Below are 22,125 nucleotides of genomic sequence, written 5' to 3'. Positions count from 1 at the left end.
TGTTTGCTGTGAAATCCATCAATCCAGGATGGATCCCTATTTTCCCAGCCATCAACTCATAATGAACAATAGTCCTTTCTTGCTGGTATATATAAATTCAATTTGCTGTTTTTTAAACAGCTGCCTCCTATCACCTTCTGCATTCATTCCCAAGTCCAGTCTAGGAAGGTTACTGTTATGGGGCCAGATAAGGACCACCGACTCAAATTAGAATTTCAAAAAGGAGTCTTTTATTAACCACAGGGCTGTCTCAGCAGAGAGAGCATTGAGGGGTCTGAAGTTGGGGGTTTTTTAGTCTAAAAGTTGCCAACAGGTCAAACAGGTGGTCTGAAAGTTAGCAATTAGAAGTAAAAAGAAAGTTGACAAAAGAAGCAAAAACCTAGCAGGGGGCCATGATGACCTCTTTTACAGAAGTGAACCTTGCAATTTAGTGGTTTAGCCAATAGGTAACATAAAGGGGAAGTTAGATTATAATAAAGTAACATAATGCAGATCTAGCAACTAATGGATAAGTAAAACAATTTGTCACAGCACTTAGCTAGTTAACTCTTATTACAACAGTACCTGGCCCATTCATTCTTATCTTGTCCTGTTCCGGCCTGATCTAAGAGTGCCTCTCATCATTTCAGAGTTAGGGTATTCTCATCTTTTTTGTCTTTTCATCTTTCATCCTACACGTCCCCTGGTGCACGTGGGTCGCAGGTGGTATCCATCCTATGGGGGTGATGAGGTTGCTGGCACCCATCTCATAACCTTAAGTGTTTGTGGGAACTAGCTTCCTAAGGGAAAGGGCTTTGTCCTGGAAGGAGGAAGGGCCTCCAGAAACATAAAATACTTCGGGGGAAGGCAGGTCTAAGTGAGGTGGCCCTGGGGGGACCCGGCATCCTGCCTGGGCTTTGGGGGACTAGGAAGCCATGCTGCAGACAATGCTGAGCAAAGGTGGGAGACACTCTAGAGCCATCGTTATGGGGTCCTACTGGAGTCCCTTGGCAACTCCTCCCTTCCCCCACCTAGCCCGTCTCTCTCCTACGTGGAGATCTGGCAGTGCACTGGCGCCTGACACCCCGCATCGCCTTCCTCAGTCACTCAATGTCTTAAGTCAGGGATTATCACCCTTAACCTAAGACGTGGAAAACGACATGGTTTGGGGAGCAAAACCAGCCTTTTAATGTCTCGTGGAGACAGGCCGCGAAGGGTTATTGTCAAGAGCATAAGCTTTGGAGCTGTGATCTCCGAGTCGGTGTCCCGGTGTAAGATGGGGCACGAACGATGCCTGCTTCACAGGGGTGAAGAGTGCAGGCGGCGCCGCTCGGGAGCCAGATCGCCCCGGCCGGGCGCCGAGCTGGGTAACGCGGCCTCAGCGCCACCTGGTGGTCTTGTCGGTCAGGATAGCTCGTTAGTCTAATTCAAGCCCGGTGATCCTTGTCCAATTGCCTGTGTGGGTGGTTAAAGTCATCATTGCTTAAAGAGGTGATGGGAAGGGTGGCGCTGGTGGCCGGCCGAACGTCTTAGAAAGATATTAAGGGATGCAGAAGACACACTATCAGGGAGGAACCCGCTGCTCCTGGGCCCATCTGAGGGATGCCCTTCTAATCTGCCATCGCCACCCAAACACGCCTCATGTTCCAGCTTTCCTGAACAGGAAACAAGGTTTTGTTGGCTTCAGAGAGAATGCACAATCAGATTAAAAATGTGTCTGCTCGGTTTCCAAGCCTTTGCTCCCAAATCCTGCCTATTGCTTTCCCCAGTCTGCTCTCACTTCTCTTTTCTTCTGCACCCCATCCCCACACCCCAACCTCCCACTGTTAGCTCCTCCTCTTCCTGCAGCACCCCTAATCACCACCTCTTCCGAGATGGCCAGCCAGCCTTCTCTGCCCCTCCCACTTACTTTCCTCCTGGACACTCATCACTGACACGCCCTGCCTGGTCCTTAGCTGCTTACTGTCTTGCCCATTTGAATGGGCAATACAGGCAGGGCTTTCAGTGTTTCCTCATTGCTGTCTCTTCATACCTAAAACAGTGCCTGGCTCATAGTAGATGCTCAATAACTGTTGATTGAATCAAAGAACAAATGAAAATAAAGGTGGAGTCTGGGATGGGGAAAATTGGACTAGCACCACTCAGCACGCCAGACATTTCAAAATGAAAACTTTTCTAAGGTAGGGAAGGAGTTATCTAAGGAAAGGGTAGTTTCACAGGCGAGTGATCAGTGCAGCCACACAGGACCCTGCATGAAGAAAGACCGGGCATTCAGAAGGGCCCAGCAGCTGAGGTCTAATGATCTGTGGCTGCAATCTTGAAACTCTTAATAGTGTTAATAGTGTTAACTCTTAATACAACAGTGATTGTATCTTTGAATCTGTGTTTTGTAAATGAAGTCAATGGACAATGGTGTGTATGTATGTAGGGGGATGCTCAGAGCATCTGCTCACTCATGGTCCCACCTCCTGTCATCCCTAACACCCCAGCATGGTTCTCTAAGCTGCTGTGCCCCTAGTGTACAGAAGCCCCCCAAGCCTCCCCTTCCCAGGACTACTACGCCACACTCTCCCTGGGCACAAGCAAGGGCCTGGGCACAAGAAAGGAAAGGGTCAGTGTTAGGTGTCTAGGCCCCAGAACACCTCAGGACATGACATGGTAGCAGCTGGCCCCAACCCATTTCCCTCCTCCCCCAACTAGCAGCCCCATGGCAGGCCTGGTGGGCAGCCAGCAGGAGCCATGTCTTGGCAAGGGCCATTCAGATACCCTGATCCAGGTAGAAAGATCCAGCCTGAAGATTTTTTTTTTTTTTTTTGTGGTTTTTGGCCGGGGCTGGGTTTGAACCCGCCACCTCCGGCATATGGGACCAGCGCCCTACCCCTTTGAGCCACAGGCGCTGCCCCAGCCTGAAGATTAAAGATCGTTGGGGGCTGCCTGGCTGCCGAGGGTTGGGGCAGTGGGTGGGCCTGCAGAAAGGAAGAGGCCTGGCCTGATTGCTCCAGACCGGCAAATTTAGTAGGCCTGGTGACCTAAGGGAGGAAGAACCAAGCAAGTGCCAGAACCACAGGTTCCCAAATGCCTGAGGGTCTGATGTGTCAGTCTGTTCTGGCCAGCTTGAGGAACTCACTGGGGAGGAGTGATAAATTATGAATGGTATCATTTCAGAAACTCCATATATGAGCTAAATGCTCTGCTATTTGCATTTTAAATTGGCATTATACAGTATAAAAATGAATGGTATAATTATGCTAGCAATTTAAAATTTTAATTTCTCTTTACTTAGAACATTAAATAGCAAACAACCCCACAACAGGCAGACAAACAATGGAAGAAAAGAAAAAGTTTTATAGGTACCTCATGGTGATTGTTTTCTATTTGTTAAATGAGAGCCTCCCATTCTCATTTTGTACTGGGCATTGCAAATTATATAGCTCAGAATTGTGCTCAACATTTATGTCAAGGCAGTCCCACTAGGATTCATCTCTGGATATACCACACAGGCATGGTAAACAGTTTCTGATTGTGTTTGGTTAATATTATGTGTCTTTGATGAAACTACATTACCAAACTACAAACCCACAGATGTGAAGGAGCTATTTCTTCTTATTTCTTATTAACCATTCATAACTGGGTCTTATTTCATGAAGCTAAAGGATTAGCATTGTCAGGAAAACATCACATGGGCATAGCAGAGGCTAATTCATATTAAAAGTTAAACATACTGGGAGAAAAAATCCATCAAAATCCAAACAGTTTTCCTTCAAGAGTGAGGTATATCCCAGTAAATCCGAGTTTAGATTAGGTTTCCCAAGAGTGGCACTATTTAAAAAAAAAAAAAAAGAATGGCACTATTGACATTGCAAAGCAATTATACTCCCCAAAGACGCAATCCTGAATGCTATCCAAATGTTGAAATCCTGAAAGATCAAAATCCTTAATATCTAAAACCCCAAAGTCACTATTCTGGAAGATCAAATCCCCAAAAATGTAATTCTGGAAAAAATAATTTTAAAAGTCTTTAAAGGATGTTTATTTACAACTTTAAAAGGGGACTTATTTGAGAAAAAAACACTTCATAAGCCACTTTACATTTAAAAATAGGCAATAATGACATATTTTTGTAAACATAAACACTCGGGTAAACTAATGACAGTTTGACAGGCATATCGGCATATCAGTCATGAGCAAACTGTATTCATAGAGAACTAGGTCAAAAGGGGCAATGTAGAAACACAGATCACCATAGTTGATAAAGTGCTCACCTAGCTTTATAACTGCAGTCATCTGAAATACTGTGACTAACAACCGAAGTCTTTTGACCAAATCTATCAAAAACTGAGACTGGTTACCAACACATGTGCAATCATCCAAAGAGCTAGGATGTAGAGAAATTGTATCTTTCATAAATGCAGATGTACAAAAAGGGCCTATCTTCATTTATTGAGGAAATTTCAAGGTTTTTATGTACATGCACGATGCTTATATACAAAGGCAACATCGTGACAATGCTCTTTCATGAAGTCCAGTTTGCCAAAAATGTATCAAATGAATTAGAACTCTGGAATGACTCTACATAATTTATACCTCCAGTCTTGAAAATGATGCAAAGATGAAATACATAGCATAATGAGTTGAAAGAAAAAAAGTAGTGCTGACAATTTAAAAGAAAAAAGAAAAAGCTAAAAAAAAAATAACTAAAAAGAAAATTCAACATGAGAAGTATTACAGGAGTGAATTATGGGCAATTGCAGGAGGCAGTCCTTAAGGGTTGGCCAACGTTCATGATCATCAACTATATTTTATAGACTTGCATCACTATAAATAGCTGCTTTTTCTCTTTTAGGGCATGGCTCTCCTCAGAGAATACATTCACATTCATTTTCTTATGTGGCAATGCTCTTTTGAAATTCTTCAATGATTTGATATGCGCTGAGATGAGCATTCCCTATTAAATTTACCATCTCCTGTGCCATGCTTGTATGTCATTTTGGGTACATGGAAATCCATTCGCCATGCATTCATACACAGACCACGAATTTGGTAGAAAAAATACTGATGACTGAATAGGAACATCATTGCGTAAGTGTCTTCTTATCTTACCACACACATACTTATTTTCAAAGCAGTTAGTAACTTTGCTGGCTTCTTTGGGAAAATGCGATTTTAATCCATTAAAAGCTCCTGGAATGTCATCTGCTGGAGGGATGTCAATGCAGGCAAATGATGCATCCTAAGCTGAAGTTTTTATTGTGCCCTATCTTATGGTCAATCCACTCATCTGAATTTTCTGCCAAGTGCATTGGGCCAAATGAAAAAAAACAAACTTCACTGGTAACACTTTGAAATTCCCTTTTAAAAGCCTTGATCACACCTAATTCCAAATCTGCCATTATAGTTTGGGGATTCAGTTAACAACCATTTTATAAAGTGCTTTGCTTTTTCCAGCCATTAATACATAAACTGAGTGGATAAGTTCTAAATTTCTGGATCCAATAGGGGCATGAATTGTATATTTGTATATATCTGATGAAAACCAATGCGGACAGTTTTGAAAGTGCCATATTTGGGAGGCCAAGGCAGGTGGCCCCCTTGAGCTCAGGAGTTTGAGACCAGTGTGAGCAAAAGCGAGACTCTGTCTCTAAAAAAAAACAGCCAGGCTTTGTGGTGGATGCGTGTAGTCCCAGTTACTTGGGAGGCTGAGACTTGTGCCCAAGAGTTTGAGGTTGCTGTGAGCTATGACCCTACAGCACTCTAGAGGGGGCAACAAAGTGAGACTCTGTCTCAAAAAAAAGAAAAAAGAGGCCATCCATCAGCCAAAGTGAAGCATGTGCTAGCTTTTCTGTTAGATTTAGTGGTAAACATAAGAAGTCTGTCTTCTTTGACAAATTCCTAATCAAGAGTAATCATTCGATGTGTTTTATAACATTGGGGGAACCTTCATATCAGCAAGTGTCGTTAGTTCAGAAGGTCTCTGAGTGTGTGGAATTATTTTTATTCTCTGAAGGGCATCTTTTTTGAAGGCAAGAATGGAGCTAGATGAAGAAACAGAAATTGTACACGATTCAATAGGTTTAGCAGAAAGATTTCCTGTATTTTTCTCCTCCATTTTCCCTTCTTTGATCTTCAAAGCCCTTTAAACAAAGAAGGCAGATCTTCCCCACCTAGTCTATTCAGGTTCCCACATTAATCTCTAGAAACACTCTCACCGACACACCCAACATAATGCTTTACCAAGGTTTCTAGGTATCAGTCAAGCTGATACCTAAAATTAAATGCACACATCCACTCTTGTCAACTTGGCACCAACATACATCTCCTTACACCATACTTAATTTCCAAATAAAGTTAATAACAAGGTAATAGTTCCACCTAACATGATGCAACCATCTATCCTGTGTACAAGTGAAATGTACTAATTCCCTCCCCAGAATTCAGTTTTCAGGATTTCAGCATTTGGGATTTTAATCTTTCAGGATTATGATTTTGAGGATTTTAAATGTTCAGAATTTTAATCTTTCAGGATTTCAACATTTGGGATTGTGTCTTTTGGGATGATAAAAACCCACTGACATTTTGTTGTTGGGGGCTGCCCTGTACATTTAGAATGTTTGGTCCCTGGCCTATACCCACGAACAGCCAGTAGCATCCTGCCCCCATCAAGATAACAAAAAATTTCTACAGACTTTGCCAATGTCCCCTGAGGAGGAAAATCACTCAGTTAAAGACCACTGGCTTGCGTGGATTAATGAGCGGGGTGGTAAAGTACCACACAGGTTAAAGGCAGAAGGCTGCTCTCCTGAGCATCAGATCCATGTTTTCGTCCCTAGCCTACAATGAACGCCTACAAATCATTAGCACAACTCCCTCCAACTCAGAGACAAACAAATGCAGGAGACATAAATACAAGAAAACTAAAGATTATTTTATTTAGTGGACAAGAGGTGGGAAAATGACAGCCAGCTCATATACTGTTAAGTAGAATAAAAAGGAAAAAAGAATATAGACATCACAGTGATGAAGTTTAACAAAGCTAAGAGATTTGTACTACAGAACAATGAAATACTTACAAGCAGGATGTCACTGTATCAGTGACCAATTTGTATCCAATTAGGTTTCTTAAGGGCAAAAACATTAAAAACCTCAGACTTAAATTTTAAATTTAGATATGGCAATTGTAAGCACACCACTCAGGCATTTAAATCTTTTCAGTAAGTGCTACCCCTAGGTAAATATTCTTTCCTAACATTATTTTTTCTCCTAAGATTTGGAATGTTACATCTCATGTTCCTAGCAGTAATTACATACAGGATTAAAAGCCCAATCAACCAAGAAAATATCATTCTTTCTACAAAGTGTTCTTAAAAGAAAGAAAAATTAAGGTGTGACCATTTTGTACAATTCTGCTGAGGAACAGCAAAAGCAGCTCCAAAATATCATGCTTACTCTATAAAAAGGCACGGCTCGTGGAACCAAGTGGATGAAGCTACAGCAGTTTAATATCAATCTTTAAAGGTTGGTGGTATTAAATACCATAAACAGGTCTGTGCCTCTCTGCTAGGGCTAGCGCATGCCCAGGATCTGTCTGCTTTTTAGTTGATAATTTTTTTCAATATCTGATAGAGCTTGAGCCCGCAGCTGAGCAGCATGAAGCCTTTTCTTCAGGTCCTTACACTTGGTCTTGGAGGTGAGCTGCCTCTCAGAATTCTCACTCCTCATGATGTTCTCCTTACTTTCCCCACTGAAATGAACTTTCTTCTTAATTACCGAGCATGGAAGATCAAGAAGTTCTTTGGAAAGAAAAAGAAAAAGGGTTTTGAGTTACTTTAACAGAGTACATCTTTTAGTTCACATGTGAAATCTAGCTACTTGTCTTACTATCTTTGGGGTAGGTGGTTATGGTCAAAAGTCTGGCAGAAATCTATCAGCCCTTTAATCACAGCACTGAAAAAAATAATCTGAAATGTGCCAAAAATCAAGGAACATATATGTTTTATTCCCTTAATAATTAAATTTTCCATTAAGGTTAAATGCATTAGGGATTATGATCTACAATATAAAACTTCCGGAAATCAATGCTAATTGTCTTTACCCTTGAAAATAAGTGCCATTCTATGTAGAACACATTACTTCCAGGAAGTATGGAGGTAGAGGTTCTTCCTTACAGAGAACCCACACAGTGTTGGGTAAGTGTTTAAAGAAGCTGGATTGACTCAAAACTTGTTTTCAAAAGAACCTAAACAATTCAGTGTAAAAAAGGTTAAGTCAACTATGAGTAGCTAAAAATGTGTACTGCTTTTTACATGGAAAAAATAATTTTAAAAATAATAAAATTTTTTTCTTAAAGTAGCAACACTATTAACCACTGACAGAACTGTTCGGGACTTGGATGCTTGCAGGTTTAAATTCCAGAATCTTTTTCTTCTTCCTTTGTTCAACTAAATATTTACTGAGCTCATAATATGAGCCATTGTTAACCAAACAAAGGCCCTATTCTAGTAGAAAGAGATAGACCATAAACAAATAAACAAGTACAGATGGGGAATAATTGATAGTGATACGTGCTATGGAAAAAACACTGAGAAAGGGATTGAGACATGCTGGGTGGTGGTTAGTGATGAGAGAAAGCCTCGGAAGGTAAATTTTGAGCAAAGGCCTCATGAACACGAGGACATAAGAAGCTATGGGGCTGTCTGTATGAAGAGTACTCTGGGTTAAAGTAATGGAAAAGACCGAAAGGAGGAGCAGGCTGGTACACAGATGTACCACCTTCCAAAGGTCCTGTGATTTCCTACTTCATCCATTGTTTCTGTTTCAAAGCAAACTGGATTGCTTGTAGACTTTAACTCCACTGTTTAAATATATCCAACTTTTGGCTTGGTGCCCATAGCTCAGTGGTTAGGGCATCAGCCACATGCACTGGGGATGGTAAGTTCAAACCTGGCCCAGTCCTGCTAAACAACAATGACAACAACAATAAAGAAAAAAAAAAATAGCCAGGCATTGTGGCAGGTGCCTGTAGTCCCAGCTACTTTGGAGGCTGAGGCAAAAGAATCGCTTAAGCCCAAGAGTTTGAAGTTGCTATAAGCTGTGATGACATGGCACTCTACCAAAGGGTGACATAGTGAGACTCTGTCTCAATAAATAAATGAATAAATAAATCCAACTTTTATTATCGCAAATACCTATACATTTGTAAACCAACACTGTTTTACTAAGAGGGTAGGTTTGTTATTTGCTTTTGTCTTTTTTTGGAAGGGAGGGTCTTGCTTTTTGTCCAGGCTGGAGTGCAGTGGCCATTCCCAGACATGATCCTGGTACACTACAGCCTCAAACTTCTGGGCTCAAGCAATTCTCCTACTTTAGTCTCCTCAGTAGTTGGGACATGTGCCACCATGCCAGACACTTAATAGGATAATTTTATAAGAAAGAAAAGTGTTTAGAAAAGGAATTAGAATTTCATTAAATAGAACAAAAAGAATGAGTATTTTACTAAAGAGACAAAGACCAACTTTAAAAAGGATGCTGCTGCTTACTGTGATGCTCTTGATATACTTGTGATGTCTTCCTCATGTCTGAATGTAGCCCAAGGATGAGGAGAAGGTATTTCCAACTGTTTTGAGTTCAGAATGGCACCTACTCCCCATTACTATGCTGCTTATCTCATGGCTCTGGCAGGCTCACTACCGCCAGTACTCAGTACTATAACATGTTCCCTAGCTCCAGTGGATGCTTGAATCCTCTGCATCATTTAAAATATTTGCCATTGGGTGTAGGCACAACTATAACAGGGACTCTACTGAGCAAATGCAAACATTATAACCGAATTGTTTGTATCCTCACATTAATCTGAAATTAAAAAATAAAATAAAATATATGGCAATTTAAAAAAATAAGTAAAATATTTGCCATGATTCACATACAGGTAGATTCCCATACTTATCTATGTATTCTATAAAGTAAAGCACATTATCCTTATCCAGCTATTTTCATCCTTTGTTCTTTAGCTGGAAGAACCTCCATTTAAAAAACAAGGGATGAAAATGGCTGGATAAGGATGATATGTTTTACTTTTGAACTTTGAATAAATTTCATTGAAAATTCAGCTGCTCAATTTTCAAAACCAACAAAAAAATTTTTAACAAATAATTTGTTATAAAGAAATCAAAAGTAAATATGCTTAATAGTTTGCATTTTCTATAATCCTAAAGAGTAGATTAAATTAGATTTAGGGTTTCTACAACATGGAGAAAGCATATGAGACAATGGTTCGTACAGTAACCACGACTCACTACAGCACAGTGAAAGGACAACACCACGTACATGCGTGGCCCTAGGAAAGCTGACTGCCTACATTCCAGACTCTGAATAAAGAAACACAGAAAGCATATATAGATATTAAACAATCAATTTTAACAAACACATGTCTCAACTTGAAAGGGTCTTAGAGAAAATCCAAAAGTGATAGCCTACTCTGCAGTTGGCTTAGCATGCCTTGTAAGTCCTGCTTTCTATGAAAGATGAGGTGTATCAGTATTAAAATGCAGATGTTTTTGCTCGAAAATGTAGAGTGGTAGTTTTGATTATTTCCATGGAAAAATATGAAATAAATATCAAATACTAAACATGTATTTGATAATATAAAAAATTAATCATCGATGAAATCATGATTTGTTGCATCAGGTCTATGAACTCAGCAAATAAATCACTACTATAATAGAATTTTATTTTCACTGAACGCGTATAGTCAATGAAATCTATGTGTATCTTAAAATATGAGATTTTGAAAATTAAAAGGGCTACACAAGCCACCCTGGGGGCAACATTGGTGCATTATTTCTTCATTTGTGGGATCAGCCTATTCACAGAGTTGATTCTCATACCTGGACTACTCCCCAGAGTCAGAAACTTCGGTTCCTTTAGCAAGCTGTAATTCTTCAACAGATTTTCTGCTCTAACCAGTTTGTCCTCTGCTAGTCTCTCACGAACACAAAGCTCACGTTCCTTCTCTTTAAAAAGGTAATAGAAAAAAAAAAAATTGACAAATGACTTTGGCTATAAAACAATCTATATTGGCAATTTTGTCATTTTTTCTTATCACAAAGATTGGCATGCCCGACCACCGATTAGCATGTTTTGTGAAAGGATTCTTACTTTATACCTCAGTCACCCTGATTGTGCTAGTTTTGATTCAGTGTTTTAGTAGGTTGTACGCTTAGGTTTTCTTATAAAGGCTTATTTAAACAAAAGTACAAAGTTAACTTCAACCTTTGGTCATGTTGTGTGGGAGTAACTCATTTGGGAAAAAAAAAAAAAGCTAAAGCCATCTCTGTTCTGCATTAAAGATGGGCAACAGTTAATTTTCAGGCCATGACCTAGACTCCCAGTACAAAATCTCTTTCTTTTGGTTGAATGACAGATCCCAAATAGAAAGGGGGGAAAACTCACAAGTTAGTTAAGAAGTAGTTCTTTAGATTAGCAACAATGGCTACTGTTTATTCGTGACCTGGAATTCAGAAAGTATTCATGTTTCATTTGCTGTATGAAATCACAAAACACTGGGCAAAGTTTTTTTTCTCAACTTTGTTTTTTTGTCTTTCTCTGAGGAGCCAAAAAAGCTTTTCAGGTAAGCACAGGTTATACCTACACAGTAAACATTATCTCACAGGACTAAACAGTATTTCATTATCAGTAGGAAATAAAACATGAACGAATGCATTGCATGATTTATAAACATATTTAAATTTAAAAAATGTAAAGGCTGAGCAGTGGCTCTCGCCTGTAATCCTAGCACTCTGGGAGGCCAAGGTGGGTGGATTTCTTAAGCTCAGAAATTTGAGACCAGCCTGAGCAAAAGCGTGAGACCCAGTCTCTTAAAATAGCTGGGTGTTATGGGGGGTGCCTGTAGTGCCAGCTACTTGGGAGAGTAGAGGGAAGAGAATCACTTGAGCCCAGGAGTTTGAGGAAGCTATAATGCCACAGCACTCTACCAAGGGTGACAAAATGAGACTCTGTCTCAAATAAAAAAAAGATGTGAAGTCTACATTGAGTGTAAAACTGCAAAGTGAAACCAAATGAGTCATGAGGGTGGTAGGAAACAGACATGGCCCTGTCTCACCTCCTAAAGTTTAAATAAAGCCTCACTGCTATTGCTACCTTGCATGATCCTAAATCCTTAGTAATCGGTTTAGGACTTTCAACATCAAAAACTAATTAGCATTTAATCAGTTAATATTCATTAAGTCAATGTAAATACCCATCAAAATATTGTTATTATTTTGGGTTTTTTGTGTGTGTGTGGTTTTTTTTTTTTGGCCGGGGCTAGGTTTGAACCCGCCACCTCCGGCATATGGGACCGGCGCCCTACTCCTTGAGCCACAGGTGCTGCCCTATTATTTTGTTTTTAAAGATGAGGTCTCACTCTGTCACCCAGGTTAGAATATAGTAGCGTAATCACAGCTCACTACAACCTTGAACTCCCAGGCTCAAGCAGTCCTCCTGCTTTAGCCTCCCAAGTAGCTGGGACTACAGACTTGAGTCACTATGTCCAGCTAAATTTTTTAATTTTTCATACAGACAGGGTCTCACCTTATTGTCTACCTGGTCTCAAACTCCTGGCCTCAAGAATTCATCCTACCTCGAACTCTGAAAGTGCTAAGATTATAGAAATAAGCCACCATGCCCTGCCAGAGTAATACAGTAGATCCTCCATAGTTGACCACTTCCCTACATTGACTACCTCCTTAAGTTGACCTAATTTTCATAGACTCCGCACCTGTAGCACAGTGGTTACGGTGCCAGCCACATACACAGTGACATAATGAGATTCTGTCTCAAAAAAAAAAATTTTTTTTTCATAGATCAGACATGCACCACAAATACATATCCATTCAGTAGGCCTAGTTCCTTATGTTGACCACTTCCGTTTATTGACCAGTTTGTTACAGTCCCTTGGGTGGTCAATTTACAGAGGGTCCACTCTATTTACAAACCTAAAATATCTTGTTCCTATATTATCTATTGAATTGCCTAAATATATCTAGTCCAGATACCATAGGGTTTTTAACCTGGTGTTGTGTTGGCACAGACGTTTCAGAAGATAAATTCAGGGCTTTCATTATGGAAGGCAGCAATTTTTCTTTTTCTTTTGAGACAGAGTCTCATTCTGTAAACTGGGCTAGAGTGCTATAGCCTCAGCCTAGCTCACAGCAACCTCAAATTCCTGGGTTGAAGCAATCCTCCTGCCTCAGCCTCCTGAGTAGCTAGGACTACAGGTGCCCACCCCAACACTTGGCTAATTTTTCTATTTTTAGTAGGGAAGGGGTTTCACTATTGTTCGAGGCTGGTCTCAAGCTCCTGAGCCTGAAAGATCCTCCCACCTTGGTCTCCCAGGCAATTTTTTTTTTTAAGATACAAGGCCTTGCTCTGTCACCCAAGCTAGAGTGCAATGGTATAATCACACTCACTGAAGCCTCAATCTCTTAGATTCAAGTAATCCTTGTGCCTCAACATCCTGAGAAGCTAGGATTAAAAGTGCCTGCCACCATGCCTGGCTAATTTTTACAAACTTTTGCAGAGACAGAATCTCCCTATATTGCCCGTGGGGGGTTTCAAACTCCTGGGCTCAAGTGATCCTCCCCACCTTAGTCTCCTGAAGTACTAGACTATAAGCCACAGTACCCAGCCTAGACAGCTAATTTTAAGATCTTCTTTTATAGTGGAAAAATAGGGTATTTATATTAAAGATGAGAAAGCAAAAATGTAACTCTATAGTAAAATATAATGGCTACTCTGTTAGGCCCAATAATATGTAATGACTAGCATCTGATCTCAGAGAAGTCCAATATGCCAGCAAGTTGATTATTTAGTCTACAGAATATATTCTGGTTCATCAAGTGTTTATAAGAAGAAGAACATATAAAATATTCTGTTCAAATAGATATTTATACACATCAAAATAACCCATTGTAACTCTCCTTTGCTTCAGACTTACGCTCCAATCTTTCTTCTCTTGCTTTGAGTGCTCGTTCTCTCTCCTGTAACTGAATTTCCTTTAGCTTCAGCTCACTCAATACAGGGCTGGAATCCTGCAACTTTTCTGGCTCTCCTAATCGTCGCCCCCTTCTCTCAAAATTTCTTTTTTGCTCTTCTGCAACCATGTCTGCTATCAAAGGGTTCTCAAGAATTTCTTCAACAGAAGGTCGATGGTAATCCTGGGGAAAAATACTTAGTGTTTTAATCAGATTGCATAACAGATTAGTTGTCCTAAGAGAGCAATTATAATAAAGTGTGTGTGTATGTATGTGTGTGTGTGTGTGTATATTTCCAAGGCAAAAGAAAGGACTCCTTTATGATAGGTCTTGAACGCCTGGAAGAATAAGTTCACTAGTCATTTTAACTCATGAGGTTCTGGGTCTAAAAGGTAACACAGATTTTAACTTACCTCTTTTCTCCTTTTACTTTTCTACCTTTCTAAGAAGGCTCAACTCCTGAACTATTTTGGTACATTCTGTGGGGGTGCTTGGTAGCATTACCAGGGTCCATTTCAGGGGAAAGACCTTCCTTGCATCTCTAAACTACATTAAGCAGGATATTCTCTTACCAACCCTCGATTCTATTACTTTACCTATATCCTTTTTTTTTTTTTGTAGAGACAGAATCTCACTTTATGGCCCTCGGTAGAGTGCCGTGGCCTCACACAGCTCACAGCAACCTCCAACTCCTGGGCTTAAGCGATTCTCCTGTCTCAGCCTCCCGAGCAGCTGGGACTACAGGCGCCCACCACAACGCCCAGCTATTTTTTGGTTGCAGTTTGGCTGGGGCCGGGTTTGAACCCGCCACCCTCGGCATATGGGGCCGGCGCCTTACCGACTGAGCCACAGGCGCCGCCCACCTATATCCTTCTTTGTGATCCTACATCATTTTCCTTCTGCTCTTAATCAACCTGATCCCCAGAACATCTCCCTCCTCATGCCACGGCCAGAGTTAAACCACATAATCTTTCTATTCAAATTATTTTCTCTCTGTTCTTTCTGACTATCCCTTCAGGTCTCTGATCTCTCAATTAGAGCTAGAGGCAGAGTAAGAAAGTCTTACTTCTGGCCCCTTCCTCTACTACCTGCCATTCTGAGGTAATCAAGGACAAGGGGGAGCTGAGAATTTGGATTCTTTTTACAATCTTTCCTTGCTACAAACCATCTGCTAGAGTGGCAGAGAGTGGGAAGAGAAATAAAGCACAGAAGGTAGGCCAGCAAGGATGTGCAATTTGCCAAATTTACATATGTTTTCACTTGTGTTAACAGAGTATATTTAGCTAAGAAAGCATATTTAATGTTTCTTCAGCCTCCATTGCTCTACAAGAGAGAATATATACTCTAGAACTTAACTGAACACTAGAAACAGACAATATATAACCCCGTGTTTACCTTCAAATTTAACATTCTCGTAATAATTTCATTCAATTCATCAGAATAACGGTATGGAATTCGCCTAAATTTGCCTTCTCTGATCTTCCCAGCTAGTTCTTTCTGGTTAAAAGCTGTAAACGGAGGCCTAGAATTTAAAAAAAAGAAAAAGAAATTTTCAAATTAAAAAAATGAAAATATATAGTAGAAACCAATTCAAAAGCATAGTTTAAGCTCTGGTTTGTATTTATGTTTTTAGTTCTGGGATTTTGCTCTATAGCTAAGTTTCCCAACTTTGGCATTGCTGCCATAGCTCTTATAATTCTTTGTTGTGAGGGGGAAGCCATCCTGTGCATTGTAGGATATTTTGGAGCCTTCCTGCCCTCTACCCACTAGATGCTAGGAGCACTCCCCAGTTAAGACAACTAAAAATATCTCCAGACATTGTCAAATGTCCCATAAGGGGCAAAATCGCTTCTCCCTGTCCTTGGTTGAAAAATACTGCTCTACAGAATAGTTTGGAAGGAGAAAAAAAAAAGAGAACCAGTTGGAGCTCTTTCCTGTTCTCCAGACGCCCCAGACCTCTTCCCTTGGTCTGTGTTTCATTTTCTTTTTTTTTTTTTTTAGAGATAGAGTCTCACTTATTGCCCTCGGTAGAGTGCTGTGGTGTCACACAGCTCACAGTAACCTCTAACTCCTGGGCTTAGGTGATTCTCTTACCTCAGCCTCCCGAGTAGCTGGGACTACAGGTGCCCACCACAACGCCCGGCTATATTTTTGTTGCAGTTTGGCTGGAGGGGGTTTAACCCACCACCCTCGGTATATGGGGCCGGCACCCTACCCACAGAGCCACAGGCGCCGCCCGGTCTTTGTTTTATTTCTTCTACATCTTTACAGTAGGTTTACCTTACCTGTCTGACTTAATGCGCTTTCCACTTGAGCTAAGTCTCAGTTTAACAGGAAAACACCCAAGATTTGGGTGATTATCAGTCAAGATAATCAAGCAGTCAAAACCCAGCCTCATGGATTATATTTTTAATTTGTAAATAGTTTTTTTTTAACCTGTCCATCTACCTTAATTTTAACCCAAGTTACAGTTCTGTCAGACTTGAATATGCATCCATTAGCTTGGATACTCAGAAAGCTGAATCTAGTGAAATGTAACAGTGCAAACCTTAAGACTAGGAATCCATGTTTATCATACTTACATTAATGCACACAATTCATACAGCAAACAACCCAGTGACCAGATGTCTGATTTCTCATTGTAGGACATGCGACTGATTTGTTCCTAAAAGGGGGAAAAGGTAAGAAAGTGAAAGGAGTTAAGAGTTTATATTGTTTTAAAGCTTACAAAACTTAGAAAATTATTCCTGAAACAAAAATTAAAAACCTCCAAGAAAGGTTTAAAAACTAAAAACCTCCAAGTTTTTAGCCTGTATTTTATCTTCAAATTTATAATGCAAAAAAGACATTATATTTTCCCAATATCTTTGTCATATATAATTTATTCACTTATTTTTCACTCACAAATGAAAGTGCTTACTATGGACTATGCACTAACAATTCATAGGTGACTATGAGAGACCTCTGCCCTCAAAGTGTTCATAATCAAGAAAACAATTTTAAAGGAACCAGAGACAGCCGGGACCAGTGGCTTACGCCTGTAATCCTAGCACTCTGGGAGGCTCAGGTGGATTGCCTGAGCAAGAGTGATATCCCATCTCTAAAAACAGTCGGGCAATGGGGCAGGTGCCTATAATCCCAGCTACTTGGGAGTCTGAGGCAAGAGGATCACTTGAGCCCAAGAGTTTGAGGTTGCTGTGAGCTATGACACAACAGCACTCTACCAAGGGTGACAGAGTGAGACTCTGTCTCAAAAAAAAGAACCAAAAAAAATTTCAGAAAACTATATTTAAATGGACACAGAAATAGCTAACGGAATTATCCATTTGCATATTTTTTTAGTCCACTGCAATAACTAATATTATCATTATTTATTCTAATTATTTGCCTTTCTTCCACACCTACAATAACAAGTCTACCAAAGCTCTTATTCCCAAGAGAGGGAAAAGAGGCAAGTGCCACCAAAATCTCCAGAAAGCTGCTTATTGTTTTACAGTCCAACAGGTGAGTCTGATACCACTTTCTGACAATTAATGGCTTAGGGAAGCTGAACTGATCTAATTACAAGGGCAGCAGGGAAAAGGATAAAAGGAATCGCACAGGTTTCAAATTTTCCAAGCACCACTATTGGATAATTTTCCTTTATTTAAGAGCTTTCTATTTGGAATTTGATACAGTGAGAAAACGGCACTGTTCTGGCCATGTCTAATTTTAGTCAAAAACAAAATCACTAATTTACAAAGATTTATTCTACAGTCAGATCTGTTAACATAATTTATAAAGCTTTGGAAAATCCTAGAAATGTAAACTACTAAAAAAAATATAAATATTTCTCCATCTTTGTTCAGATTTCATTCACTAACACATTGGTGCTATCACTAATGATTCAAGTTTTTAAAAGCCAACAGGCAATACCTAACAACATTCATAAAATGTTCATGCCTTTTACCTTGGCCATTTCATCTTATGAGCTATACTCTAAGAAAATAACCAAAAGGGAAGAAAGAATAATTTATGCAAAGCAGTGTTACTTATAATGATGAAAAATTTTGGAAACAAAATATCCAGCAATACAGAAAACAGATAAGTAGGTGGACTCTGCAGAGGCATTCAGGAAAAAGCAACAAAAAAAAGAACATATACAAAAGTTAACATCATAAAAAATATGTTATCTGAAGTAAGCGAGCTTCCTGAGCCCAGGAATCTCCATGCATAAGAATTAGTTACAGAGTCAGGTAAATGCAAAGGCCAAGATAAAAGTGGGGTGTCAGAAATACACTTAGTTATTCTGATCTAGCAATCCCATTAGAGTCCAGGGACCTGCCCAAACTCTAGAATTGGGTTTGGGCTTCAGGACACTGCACTTGAAACAAACATTCCAATTGAGTCTGATGCAGGTGATGATGACCTACAGTTTGAGGGCAAAGACAAAACTCATTTCATTTTTGTAATCCCAGAGACTAGTACACAGTAGTTGTTCAATAAAAACTTGAAGGCGTTTAATGGTCTGGTGGCCCATGTGGAAAAAGCATATAAACATAAAATGAAGCAGTATTAATAATTCTTGGCTATAATATATTACGAAACAAACAAAATACTCAATTTCCCTGCATCTGAATGCTTAGTATTAAGATGTTAAAAAAGGTATCTAAATACTGAGATACTTACAGGAGACATGTAATAAGGTGTGCCAACAAATGTTTTTGCAAAACTGGTATCATGGTTCAATATTCTAGCTAGCCCAAAGTCTCCGAGCTTGACATTTTGCTTGCCATCCAGGAAAACATTGGCTGGTTTCAGATCCCGATGCAGCACAGTATGACCACCATCACTTCGCCTGTGACATTCCTTTAGGGCCAACGTCAATTGAGTCATCACTCGAAGAACAAACTCTTCATCTAAGTATTGTCTAAAACCAAAGCAATTATACAACACATAATTTCTAAATAAAATCATAACAAAGATAGGATGTTTATCTAGTATAAATTATTATCTAGAAAATAAATTATTTTGATATAAAATATGGGTGTTGATTCATCAGGGATTTTCTAAAGTACTGTGGACCTACTAAACAAGTATACTCTTCTACATGACTAAGTACTTTGTCTCTGATCCTAAAGCAAGATGCTTAATAGAAACAAAATGAGACTCATTTTAAGCTTATATTTAAAAGATTACATTTACCTTTCTTTGGTTCCCTTAGTAATTACACTAGCCAGATCCCCTCCTTCACAATATTCCATTACAATGTACAGTGTTGTGTTGGTTCGATCAATAATTCGATCATAGTAGCGAACAATGTTGGGATGTTTCAGTTCACGAAGCAAATTCACTTCAGAAACAAGCATCTGTTTCTCAGCTTCTGTCATGGAGCCATAGTCAAGTTCTTTCCAAACTAACATCTGAAATAAAATTTTTAAGGCATGAATGAACTCGTTATGCTCAAAAACAAAGAACAAAAATTTCAAAATTTAAAAAATTACCTCCCTTTTAAACATAGCTTACAATTAAGGTCATTCTAAGTTCAATAAACTTAAGGAGCCCTGAGTAACCATAATCCTCCTCAAATTTTTAAGCAGTAAATGATGCTATGGAGGGGGTGAGGCACATGAAGCCTTCCCTAACGCCTATCCTCAGTCGCTTGGTGGGAGGCTGGCAAAAAGGTACTTTGGTCAAAACTGGGGTAGAGGTGGTCAAAGTCCCTGACCATTCCCACCAGTGGTGCTTTCCCAGTCTGAGAGACCTCAGTAAAGATCTCTTCAGCAGCAGCCAGGCTATTTCCTCTCCAATGTTTCTTTCTGTAAAAGATCTACCTAGGCACATCCGGAAGCGGGAATCCAATAACTGGAATAATGGGTATTTAAAATCAGCTCTAACAGCAGATACAAAGCTTCAGGTTCTGGTGTTCCTGCCTCCTCCTCTTGTCTGAGATGGTCACTCGACTCTAAAACTAGCTCAGGAGTTTAACTACCTGTCACAAAGGGCAGGCACTTGAGTCAAATCAGGAAAAGGAGAGGAATTGGGAGAGAAACGGAAATAGATGGGGGAAATATATATATATAATCAAAAGAGGCAGTCTCCCATCCCTTGAATAAATGATGCAGAGTCTATGATAAATAAGTATGGTCAATTAATTATGCGTTCAGCAACCCGGATAACCTATTTGGCACTTTTTTCGAACTTTGAAAAAAATTATTTTTAATTATTATGGGTACGTAACAGTTGTACATCTTTATAAGGTATCTTCTGCGGCGATGCTTGAGGGACCAAGGGCAGGTGCCAGACGCGTACTCAGGGGAGACGGCGGAGTCTTCCGGGCACCCACTACCCCAGGCCTTTGGTTCCTCTCGGCGGCGCAGGACGCTCGCTCCCGGGGCTGATGAAACCCAAGCAGGGGCAGGGACAGGCACCCAGCCCACGCTAACCTTGCCGTCACTCTTCCTCCGGATCTTCTGACAGCGACCGTAAGAGCCTGAACCAATGGTGTGCAGCACTTCATAGTCCTCCACCCGGGACGGCATGGCTGGGTCCACCGCCGGACTCGCGCTACCTTCCCCAGGTCGCGCCGCAGAGCTCCAGATGCTGGTCCCCGGCAGCCTCCAAGCGGCACAGAGCCGCCGCAGCCGCCTCCGGCCCGGTTTAACCGTCGCGGGCCTAGTCGACTAGTCTATTGGCAGGAGGTGAGGTCGCTGCGCCTCTCTGATTGGCTAAGAAGAACACAGCTCCCTAGGCATCTTGGGAAAAGTGTGCCGCTAGGCAACCGCGTGGGCGTCGGCGTCTGTTGCTCGCCTCAACCAAAGGGAGGTCTCCCGCTACTCTATCCGTGTGCATGAGGTCATTAAGGTAACCGAGCTCCAGGGACCTCGCTTCAGCTTCCTCTGCGCGCAGTCTCAACCAACTGCCTTCTGACCTTTGCCCTCTGACCCCTCCCACTACCCACTCTCCTCTGCACGACCCTGCTCGTTCAGGTTCCCAGGCCCGGAACCTGGGCGGGGCCACCCTGAAAACTGGTTGAGCGCCCAGTACAGGAGAGGAACGCGGCGCGTCTCCCAAGGAGCGCTGGCTGTGGTGCCAGGACTGCGCTAAGCACTTTACGTGCATTGTCTTGTTTATTTTTCAATACACTTATAGAGTAGGAGTTCGTGTTATTACTGTTCCCCACGAAGAAACGGAAGCACAGAAAGGGTAAATCATTTGTTTTAGGTCCAAGAGACAAGAAAAGAAGCAATGCAAAGTTAATGGATACTCATAGTAATTGTTGGGGGTCGGGGTTCCCCGTTCCCGAACCCAGTTGACCTAGGTCGATTACTCGGCTGAGCTAGAAAGTTCAACCGAGGCTCGATGATAATTGAAAGCAAAAATGAATGGAAAAAGAAAATGAAGCAGCACAGGGTGTGTGAAAAAGAAAGTAAAAGAAACCTGCACAAGTTTCAGTATAACAGAGAGAAATTTTTAAGAGGAACAAAGAGACGGTTTAGAGCACTTCCAAAGAGAATTGGAAGCGGGTCCGTCTCACGGTGGAGAAAACGTGAGAGAGACGGAGCTGCAAAAGCTGTTCAGAGGTATAAATACCCCTTCTCTTTGTCCCTATGAAATTGGTTGCAAGTCTCTCATTGGCTTCTCTGCAACTCCAGATATTATTGCTCTCTTCTACTGGTCATTGGTTACCTAAGTCACTTCATACCCACGTTCTTATGGGCCCTCCAGACTTCCTGGTTCTGCAGGCTGGGCCTCCATCCCACTGGAAGACCTTTCCTTAGTGTCCCTTCTCGGTAATGGTTTAAAGTTTACACATTACTTTAGGGAGTAGCCTGCATAGACTATACTTATGTATAGTCAGTCAGAGACACTTTTGCTCTGTCACGTGGGCTAGAGTTCTGTGGCGTCAGCATAGCTCACAGCAACCTCAAACTCCTGGGTTTAAATAATCTTCCTGCCTCAGCCTCCAGAGAGGCTGGGACTATAGGCACATACCACTGCACCTGGCTAATTTTTTCTCACTCTTCCTTTGGCTGGTCTTGAAATCTGGGCCTCAAAGAGGATCCTTCTGGTTCAGCCTCCCAGAGTGCTAGGTTGCAGGCGTGAGCCACAACCTATACCTGGCCTCATAGACTATATT

At 40.9% G+C, this 22,125-nt stretch overlaps 1 protein-coding gene across 1 annotated transcript; it reads right to left on the bottom strand.

The window, feature by feature from the left end:
- Positions 1 to 6,880: 6,880 nt before the first annotated feature.
- NEK2 (NIMA related kinase 2) lies at positions 6,881 to 20,806 on the bottom strand. Its single transcript, XM_053607698.1, has 8 exons — positions 20,432 to 20,806; positions 19,191 to 19,408; positions 18,675 to 18,915; positions 16,589 to 16,671; positions 15,402 to 15,528; positions 13,970 to 14,189; positions 10,860 to 10,985; positions 6,881 to 7,766 (listed from the first exon to the last, which is right to left on the bottom strand). The coding sequence occupies exons 1-8, from the start codon at positions 20,525 to 20,527 to the stop codon at positions 7,540 to 7,542; spliced, it is 1,338 nt and encodes a 445-aa protein (XP_053463673.1). The 5' UTR covers positions 20,528 to 20,806; the 3' UTR covers positions 6,881 to 7,539.
- Between the last annotated feature and the right edge of the window lie 1,319 nt (positions 20,807 to 22,125).

The sequence above is a fragment of the Nycticebus coucang genome, chromosome 10 (assembly GCF_027406575.1).
Source record: "Nycticebus coucang isolate mNycCou1 chromosome 10, mNycCou1.pri, whole genome shotgun sequence".
In the NCBI taxonomy this organism is placed as follows: domain Eukaryota; kingdom Metazoa; phylum Chordata; class Mammalia; order Primates; family Lorisidae; genus Nycticebus; species Nycticebus coucang.
The sequence above is the reverse complement of the archived record's forward strand: the minus strand, read 5'-3'. Positions and strand labels throughout refer to the sequence as shown.